Here is a 10674-nt window from a genome sequence, read left to right on the forward strand (position 1 = left end):
TTATGTGTAAATTTCTACACACTCTATAGCATGAGTGGGATACAAACATTTTTTTCTTACATTATGGGCTGTTCATGAACATTGTGTTGTGTTGTACGAATGCATTAGAAATGAATCTGTTATTATTCAGGTTGATAGAAGAGGCCCATAATGCAGTCATTTCACACACACAGACACACACCCTTTTACTTCTACTACAAGAAACACAAGCACACTTTTTTTATATCTCAAACCATATTTATAGGCATATATTATTTATACAGAATGTGAATAACACATTAAAAACCTTACACTTCACCCAAGAATAAATTACTTGGCCATGCCAGAAAGCCAGCCTAACTTGAAGAGGGAGGGACCAACAGGTTCCTCTTCCTGACTGGCTAACTGCCTGAAGAGGTTCCCGGGTCGGAAGGTGTCTTCTGGAATGGGATTGGTCGAGGGAGCAATCTGAAAAGAACAACAACGAGACGAATGAGTAGGAAAAAATTTCAATGTACACCAATATTAGCGTTAAGGCAAATTTTGATTCTTCACATGCCACTGTAAAGTTTTGTTTACTTCTGACGTTGTTCCATAGTGACTTGAAGAGTTCAAGTTGGATCTGAAATGGCATCTCTACACCTTCTATTAAAAATTCATGGCACAAGGACCATTAAAATTATCCTAAAATATTCCTGAGCACCTCCCCATTCCAGACATTTCCCTGCTTATGCTATGCTCTTAACAAGGTTACTTTGGAGGTTTCTCCAAGCTGGTTTGCTCCATCATGAGAGTGTCTACCAGAAGGAGGCTGATAATCATGCATTTGCAAACCGTTTTACAAATTTCCAACTAAATCCAAATACATGCAAGTCAGCGTCTAGCAAACACACTGCAGGCAAACTCACAGCACCATCACACACTAACGTTACTTCACCAAGCGCTTCGAGATCTGGAAATTCGTCTCTAGAACATCGTAACATAAGACTGAAAGTGTAAAACAAACAAATGACTCATTAACAGAGGAAGTGGAACAGAAAAACAAATAATAAAACCTGGACAAATCTGAACTTTTCACCTTGCACTTAAAGGAGGAAATACTCCAGCTATCCTGAGTCAGCAAGCTATATATTCTGTCTCTCTCTCTCTCTCACACACACACACACACAATGTCTCGTAATATATACTCACAAGCGGTCTGGTGATATCTGATGCTCTAGAAGATGATTTGGCTTTCCGGGAACTGGTCATACTCAGCGGCAGCAGGCCAAATCTGTCAGGAAAAAAAAATCGAGTTCATAGCCTCCTTCTAAAATATCATGATGAAGAATACTAAGAAGAAAATGAGTGAGTGTAATAAGTCATACCGGATCTGACTGCTGGCCAGTGGAAGGATGTTGTACGGCTCCTGTGAGCTCACATTACTGCTTCTGGGAGTGAACTGCTTCTCTGCGCCAGTTAAAAGGCCTAAGAGCACCTGGGAATCATGAGAACGGTCATTACGGCAAGACATTATAAGATTCTAACCAGTGTTTGTGTTCTGAAGTAAACCCATCCAGTTCTCCATGTTGTTTACTGAATTAGGAATGAAGTAGACTCATAGTTTTATGTCATTTCTATTTCTTTTGTAAATGTAAATTATTCTCAGACACATTCAAAAGTCTTTACAGTTAACTCTTTTGACCAGTACACCGGCTTTCAATTTCAATTCAATTCAATTTATTTGTATTGCACCTTTTACAATGGACAATGTCTCAAAGCAGCTTTACAAAAGAAGAGAAACCGAGAAAGGAGAGGGAAAAAAATAACAAGAAATAAAAATAAATTATGAAACTATTTTATCCTTATTTTATCCCTATAAATTTTGATTCCCAGAAATTGACTTATCAGACACTTTCATCAGTATAGACATTAAAATAATTTTATTGCCTGTCTTTAGTCTGATAGAAAATGAGTCAGGACTCTGTTGGCTTTCAGTGCGAGACCTGTATTTTTCCCTCTGTTGGATTACACAGAATTTTAGTGGCTGAAGATACTACCTTCAAATTTTATATGCTTATGAACAAACACTTGGGGCATCTCAAACAGCAGAAATGGAATTGATATCACCATTTACTAAGAAACATTTGTGTGAAAAATAGCCAATTTAAAAAAAAAAAAAACTATTCAATAACAATATTTCCCCTAGTAGGGCTAGGTGAAAACAGAAATATTTCTATATATATATATAGAAAAAAAAACAACAACTACAAATTCTTAAAGCCCTTAAAGAGTGTTTACCTTCATATGAGCCACAAACCACCATTGTGGAGTGTGACATGACAAAGACATTGGCACAACTAAACCAAGCACATATTTATTATTTTTGGCATCTGATTAAAAAAATATCTTTCATTTCCTGTTTAAGTTAAAAGATGCTGGCTTGTGAGACAGAGTGAATCAACAAATTCAAAAGAGTTACTTGTTAATTATCCAATTCTCTCTCTTAAATGTTATACATAACATATGTACACTACCAGTCAAAAGTTTGGACACACCTTTTAATTCAATGTTTTTTGTTTAGGGATTTATTTTCTACATTCTAGAACAATACTGGAGATTTCAAAACTATGAAATAACACACATGGACTTAAGTAATCCATATGTAATGACAACAAAAAACAGTCAGTTGTTATTTTAACACACGAAGGTCAGGTGTTCTGGAATAGTTCTTGCAAGAACAGTATTGTCAAGTGCATTTGCAAAACCCATCAAGCACCATGATGAAACTGGCTCACATGAAGACCATCCCAGTAAAGCAAGACCAAAACTTACCTCTGCTGCAGAGGAGAAGTTCATTTAGAGTTACCAGCCTCAGAAATCACCAATTAACAGCACCTCAGATTAGAGCCGTTATGAAGGCTTTACAGAGCATCAGTAGCAGACATATCTCAATATCAACTGTTCAAATGAGATTATTGTGTATTTCGGCCGCCTTCAGCATTGTTTTACAATGTAGAAAGAAATAAACATCAGGAAAGACCATGGAATTAGAAGATGTGTCCAAACTTTTGACTGGTAGTGTATGTCCCCAAGGAAAAACCGACAGCTGGCAATAGAATGGAATGGACAAGCTTTGGCGTAGACTCTCTGTGGAACTATACTTTAGGGATGAACACCATTCTTCTAAAAGACATTCCCTCAGTTTGTGTTTTGATGAATGTGGTGGACTACTTACCGAAGTTCTCTGAGTCAACCGGTTCAGGTTGCTGTTCAGGTGAGGAGTGAAGACGTCCAGGTCGAACGGATCAATGTGGCTCTCTAGAGCGTCACAAATCTGCTGGATCCTGAAATACAGTCGCTGAAGATAAACACATGTGCTGGTAATAAATGGCTATGAGACTTTATAACGATGCTGTATGTTCTGTTACCTGGGCTGCATGTGTGAGCGTGAGCTCCTGGTGTCCTCTGTCCGAGCTGTTAAAGCGGCACTGAGGTAGCGCACGTCAAACAGCAGCTGCAGGCCTCGATTCTGAGTGATGGGGGGGACTACATCCTATAAGAGAGAGAGAGAGAGAGAGAGAGAGAGAGAGAGAGAAATAAAGATGATGTGAAAAGACAGCAAAAGATCTAATAAAAGAAATGTGTTTTTGGAATGTTATATTTTGCTCTTATTTGATGAAATGACATAAAACTAAGATCACTATATAGATCTTTCAATATAGTAAGTCCTTTCTCTACATAACAATTAAAAGCAGCATCTGTAATCGAAGGAAGAAACATATGATTTCTCATGATAGGAGCTTGCATTGAGAGGTCAGTAAGTGAGAAAGTTCGTCTAAATGGACTCCATATTTTAAAAGATGTTCTAACAATTGGATTCAGAGAATATTTAGACACTGGGTTAGGAAGAGGAATCTTAGCACAAAGTAAATCAGACAATGCAGAGGCAGAGAGACACAAAGCATGACAGAGAATGAAGGGACAGAAACGTTAAGAGAGACAGGTTGACATCCAGCCAGCCAGCCAGACACACACAGTCACTCACCTTGTTCTGAGTGAGCTTATCGTATTCTGTGAGAACTTGATCCAGACAGGCTCGCAGCAGCTCAGTCAGTGTGATCCTTGGCACAGCGTGACCTCCAACCTTATTCACCTCCAGGCACAGGTGAAAGAGCAATGACTGAACATACCATGAGGGCTGTAGAGAGAAAGAGAGAGAGAGAGAGACACAGACACAAAGGGCACACTAATTTAATGATAAACAAAAAACATAGAAATTAATTCACATCAGGTACCCAGAGAAATCAGTTTTGCCAACCTCCAATCCTCCAAAGTGCCATAGCATAACTCAGATTTTAATAAAAATATTTCTGACCCTGCCAATACTGCATTGGTCTCAATGTCACTATTATTATTATTATGCTTTTTTATTATTATTATTTTCTCCTGATAAACAAATAAACCTAAGAATAACTGTCTTTCATTGTGCAAACCCTAATTCTACCCCAAAACAGAGTATTCATGAGGCTTCACCTGGACTGGGAGTTGGATTTTAGACACAACTGTATTGCCTGACTCCGCCTCTTCCTGGATCTCCAGTTCCTCCCAGGTTGTGGCAGTGATTAGGACCGAGCCGGCTGTTGTAGTGTGCAGAGAACTGGTGAAGTTCTTCACTAAACTCTAGTGTACACACACACACACACACATACAGATCAGAGATAATAATGTTGTGTATCGAGACTGAAAAATTGGATGGACATCTAACTCTGAAGTGAAACACACTCTGTGTGTGTGTGTGTGTGTGTGTTACCTGGGACACAGCAGAGCTCCAAATGCGATATGCCTCCATGCTGCAGGCAAGCAGCTCTTCCTTCATTCTGGCCCATGTGACCTGAGCTGGGCTGAGCTCCACACCTTTACTCACACCCGCTTTTCCCAACTTCCTGCTTTGGACCCGGGGACTTCCTGTGTTTCTGCTCTCCCCCTGCCGGCCCAGAATGCACTGTTTCAGGCTGGGGCAGAGATCCCCCAGAGACTGACACAGTCTGGCCAGGAAAAGGACAGAGCTCATTCGACCTGAGGAGTCTATGAGCTCGGTGCGGGCACTGCTCATGATGTCCATAAGACACGCAGTGCAGCGCTCGCGCAGCGCCTGCTCCACCGCTGGCCCGTCCGTGTAGCGATTCATACATGATACGGGAGCATCCGAGGGCAGGAAGTACCCCAGATCCTCAAGCTGGGCTTTAAGTTTGGAGTCAAGGGCGGCGCAGAAGTTCTGGACACGTGGTGTGAGGGCGTGAGTCTTCATGGACAAGGCGCTTTCGGGCCGTGAGCTGCGCTGAGACACATTCACCCACGCGGCATCGCTCGGCAGGTCAGACTGAGACTCGCACCAAAGAAACGACGACACGTCACTCTCAAAACGAGACCCACGGCTCGATGCCTCGCCTTCCAGTTCCTGCAGTGTGGAAGATAACAGCTGTTTGCAGCTACTGGAGATCGACTCCATGCCCTCCTGAGTGATGACCTGCACAGACAAAACAAAATCAGTTTTAAGTTGACCCTGAGTTCAAGTTGTATACTGATTTCAGATTTGACCAACTGAGCTAATTACATTGTCCCACATTTGATGACATTATTTCTTTCAGAGGCAAGAAATAGAGCAACTGCCATCGTCACTGTGATAGCGATACTCTACCTGCAGTCTGTGCAGGAAAAGTGGCTGCAGCAGGTCATGCCACAGGTCCAGCGGTTTATCCAGCAGACGCTCACACACTCCGCTCCAGTGCTGGCTGATAGAGTCGCTGCTCAGCAGGTCACACACCGTGTCCCTGATGGAGGCCAAACCCTTCACACTCTTCACATATATGAGCAGGCTGCTCATGCCACTGCGCATGTCCTCTTTACATCTGACAGAGAATTATTATATGTTAGGTGGAATCAGATTGTCTTCTTTTGGGGTTTGATGCATCTTAACAAGCTTTAATGGACAAAAAAGGATTGATAGCATTAAGAGTAAACCCGTTCATCCATTGCCTGTTCCTCTATCTGTCCATCCACCTATCTATTATCCCCCTATCTCTTATAACTCTCCAACCTTTTTTAATTCATGAGACAAAAAACAAAGAGATTAGTGACAAAATATCTCTTTACAGCTGCTATTAGACAAGACAAGCAATAACACTAAACCTGCTTTAATGGAATTCCAAAAAATGAATTGTAACTATTAAACGATAAAAACTACAACATGAACATCATTCACATACATAACTAGTAACAAATATTTACATTTTTAGGGTATAAGAGGAAAGTCTTCAAGCTGCTTTAAACTTCCTGCAAACCACCTTGTTGATTACCTTCCTATAGCATCATGTCCTGAAGAGTTTTATTTCCTTACATAATGAAAATTTTTGATTTAGTACATTCATAATGGATTCAGGTGTTGGGACACTCACGTGTCGATCCAGTGCTGCAGTGTGTCCCGGAGCTGTTCGCTCTGGATGGGTTGAGCCAGTGTTCGCAGCGCAGGCTGGAAATCCGTCACTGAGGAAGGCAGATACTTAAACCAGCTGCCTGCACTCACCTCACCGTGCAACACCTTCCTGCCTTTACCTACAACACCGAAAGATAAAAAAATAATAATAATGTCATGGGGGCACGCACACACACACACACGCACACTCCTACACTCTCAGCAGACATGAAATCTGACACACTTTAGTGTGTTGAGCTACACTGTGAATAACCACATACTGTAGAAGAACCACTAAATTTAGGAGGAAGCATGTTAAAGAAATCTTGAGTAAAGAGAAAAATTGTGTAATATCCCTCTCATCATCATGACTCTGATGGTTGCAACTACCATTGGGAGTGAAGACAGTACAGCGCACACTGCTTCTCCTTCATCTCGTCTGATATGATGCAGATAAACACTGCTGAATTTTATACACAAACCAAATCTCCCTCCAGAACAATTCATTTCAGTAGCAAGAAATCTGATTCAGAATTCTAGTAACTCCACCCACTGAGAAAGGTTATTACCATAGCAACCAGTAGTAGGATGACCTACTTGCAACTTAAGCTTAAGGCAATAACGCCGCTTCTTCCTTACCGGATGTGACGTTCTCCAAGGTAGCGAAGAGTAGCCCGTAGCCGAGCCCAGGTTCTGCCGCACGGCCTTCTGGGGGCAGGTAGAATACAGCGTGGGCCTGATAAAGCGTGGTGACTAATAACTCCACCAGAGAGCAGACCTGTGCTTTAATCCCAGATCCTGAAGCAAAAGACAATTTTTCAGATGAAATCTGACAAAAACAATACTGAGTATAATATTTTAAAATGCATTGTAAAGGTTGCATCTCTCTCTCTCTCTCTCTCATTCTATAATCAGCACATTCTTTCATATCCAGTATACTTTTTGCCCCAAATAAGATGTCTTACTTATTTGCCCCAAATAAGATTTCCTACTTCTGTAAAATCTTCATTTGTCAGCAACAGCAGCTATATATGGTCCTTCACTTATTCAATACAGAATTCTGGGATTTTTCCTGGCAAGATATTTTGGAAGATGGATTACGATGCGCATTTTCTCAGCGTTCTCTAGAACTGTTTAGAGTAGTACATTATTATTAGATTAAAAATTCATTCTTGTTTTCAAGGCATGACACATGGGACGTGTTTAAAACAGTCTGCTCGTGTCAAGCCTCGTTTCCTGGGAATGAAGGAAACAGGGATTTCGTGGGATTTCGCATGGGTCCTATTTCACATGCCACATTTTTTAAATGTGCAGTTTTTTTTATTGGTTTTGAGAACTGATGGTGGGATGTGTAACTCAAAGTTTGCTAAGTATGCTTATCTGAATAGGTCCATTTTCACTTTTTGTGTTTCCTTATGTATCTCTGTCTAAGTCGCCTAAAGGAAAGTTTCATTTCACTCTGTATTGCGTCAGCTTTACATGGTTAAAATGGCAATAAAAAGCTTCTTGACTCTTGATGCAACACAAAAAAAGAAAAAAATAAGAATATAATATATATAATGCAATATAAATTAGAGGCAAAATTATAAGTGAGACATGGGGCAAAAGCAATTCAGTTTTTTTTTGGTTTTTCCCCCAACAGTTTTCGCCTTAATTTACTTTTTGGCCAATTCCCCTATCATACAGCAGCTACCAATCAGAAAGACTGAAGGTTGTTTTGTGAAGCCATTCGGCTGCATGTGTTCAAAATGCTGCTCATGGTGCACCATGAAGCTGTGCAACATTCTTAAAGGACAGCACTGTCCATCCCTTTCTGCTCACTTGAGCTCAGAGGTGCCCGTGATTGCCTAGTGATTAATATAAGAGGGAGCAGAATTCCAGAAACAGAGCCTGAACACACTACCGGGCATGGATGTACATTTTCATCATTTGGCTGATACTTTTTTTCCAAAGTGGCTTAGATTTGGACACAACTGAAGGGTTGAGAGTTAAGGTGGCAGCTTGGTGGTGCCAGGATTTGAACACATGACCTCACGGACTCAACCACTGGCCAATAAATACTCATGAGGTGTGTGTTCAGCATCCAGAATGATCCATGGACAACATTCAGTGGCTCTGAGAATAACCAATAATAAACAGTATTGTGTGTGTGTGTGTGTGTGTGTGTGTGTGTGTGTGTGTACCATGCTGAGGCTGCTTGAGAAGCTGCTGTATGGATGCTGTTCTGGCCAGCAGGAAGTCTGCAAGGGCCTGGCGAGGTGAGCTGTCTTCCAGAAGCATGGTGGACACCAGGGCTTCAGCGATCGCTTGATCCGATACGGCTCGGCCCCGCAACACTGACTTACTGTCCAGCAGGATTGTAGACCTGAGGAGAAGGGATAAGGATTTAACATCAGCAGAACACACTTCCAGCACCAGGCATGTTTTTATTTTAGATCAGAAAGAATTTGTTTTCTGTACTGAAAGTAGTTCTGGCTGCAGGATTTAGATTCATGCGCTCCATCTACTATGTACTATGGTTTTTAAGTTTCTAAGGTAACAACATACACAGCGAGTCGCATGCCCGGGTGTCACTGTTTATATGGATGTTTTGTAGAAGCAGCCCTTTATTTTCAGTATCAGTCAGTAGCTCAGGCTTGGCTTTACCTGAAGTGTCCAGCAGCAGCCACTTGCTGTATGAGGATGGGGAAGCGGCTCAGGACGGGGCTGTACGAGGCGGTGGGCGTGTCCAGGTGAAGCAGCCGGTGCAGGTGAGCACAGAGGAGGTGAAGCTGTGTGGCCTGCAGGTACTGAGCTCCCTCCAGCGCACTCCACATCCGCTCAGGCATCTCCAGCAGCAGTTTTATCTGAGCCGCCATGGCGTAGAACTTCTCCTGTGACTGTTTCTCAACCTTACACACAAAACACACACAGGTCTTTTTCAAACTCTTACAGCCACACTAGTAAAGAAGTGTCATTACAGCAGAGGTTTGAGATTCCACAACTCAACTATAAACAGATAAAAATACTTGAGTAGAGTTGGAATAAAATGAATAAAACTCTTCCCTGAAGATGTCAGGTTACTCCACACCATTCTGCGTCCCAGTGACTGACCACGGCTCATCAAAATCTACCCACCAGCTTCCAGTGCACATCCATCGCAGCATACCGCCACTTTATAATCCTGCTCCTGGACCCTTTTACTATTCCGTCTATTTGATTTCTTCTACATAAGGCACTAATTGAGGGACCCGTTGAACTGTTGCACTAGGCTTTCTGCTCAACCTGGTTCTGTGGTCTTGTGTATTGATTTTGAGGAATGACAATAAAACACACTTGTCATTTTTAACTTGTTATACTCAAGTATAATGTGGACTAGCTAGGATTTTGACACAGTGTATAACTTATTAATGCTGTATGTTAGTCTGAAGCCTGAAAGTAAACTTTTGGGATGCGACACGACACACAGCACCATGTTGGAGTGAGACACTTAATAAGTGAGACTGTAGTGACCCTACCTCTGCTCTGCTGCTATGAGGAGTGTGTTTGTTCTGTTTCAGTGTGTGACAGTAGTTCTGCATGTCCTGGATGGACCGAACCACTTTCTCTGAACACTCCCTCATCTCCCCGATGGTGTCTGCAGCCTCGATCAGGTCTCTGTACCTCTCTCCTACCATCTGCCGCAGCTCCTCTTTCTTCTGCTCGATCTCCCCGCGTACTTTACGCTCCACCGTGCGGATTTCATCGGTGCTGTAGCGCTCAAACAACACTGTCGGGTCTTTAATATCCGACACCCGAAGAGACTGAACCGGAACCGCGGCCATCGCTGTTTCTATGAGATGCCAACTGGAAAAACCGGAAGTAAAGAAGTAAAGTATCTTCCGCCCGTTTTGCGATAAGCCCCGCCCACTTCCTAGCTCCAACTCGGAGCAATGTAAATAATAATAATAATAATAATAATAATAATAATAATAATAATATAACTGTGGTAGAGATTTGTCCCCGAAAAAAAATAATTTGACAAACGTGCTTAATTCTTAACATTATACCTGCAAGAAATGAAAGTATGTTATTAAACAGAAACATATAAATGAGCTATTTTAATTGTTTTCTCCAGACTTTTGCTCTTTTTAGCATACCTTAAAGCGTGCTACTGAAATTATGAAGTTAATAAAAGTAGATCTTTTCGATAATATAAAAAAATCAGTTCAATTTATTTGTATATTTATTTGTTAACAATGGACATTATCTCAAAGCAGCTT

At 41.5% G+C, this 10674-nt stretch overlaps 1 protein-coding gene across 1 annotated transcript; it reads right to left on the reverse strand.

Annotated features, from left to right (window-relative positions):
* Positions 1–221: 221 nt before the first annotated feature.
* cog1 (component of oligomeric golgi complex 1) lies at positions 222–10269 on the reverse strand. Its single transcript, XM_058373110.1, has 14 exons — positions 9931–10269; positions 9080–9324; positions 8617–8798; positions 7073–7231; positions 6417–6573; positions 5660–5870; positions 4772–5488; positions 4495–4641; positions 4007–4159; positions 3390–3514; positions 3197–3305; positions 1347–1456; positions 1171–1252; positions 222–447 (listed from the first exon to the last, which is right to left on the reverse strand). The coding sequence occupies exons 1-14, from the start codon at positions 10234–10236 to the stop codon at positions 310–312; spliced, it is 2841 nt and encodes a 946-aa protein (XP_058229093.1). The 5' UTR covers positions 10237–10269; the 3' UTR covers positions 222–309.
* Positions 10270–10674: the final 405 nt, after the last annotated feature.

This window comes from Hemibagrus wyckioides, linkage group LG02 (genome assembly GCF_019097595.1).
Source record: "Hemibagrus wyckioides isolate EC202008001 linkage group LG02, SWU_Hwy_1.0, whole genome shotgun sequence".
In the NCBI taxonomy this organism is placed as follows: domain Eukaryota; kingdom Metazoa; phylum Chordata; class Actinopteri; order Siluriformes; family Bagridae; genus Hemibagrus; species Hemibagrus wyckioides.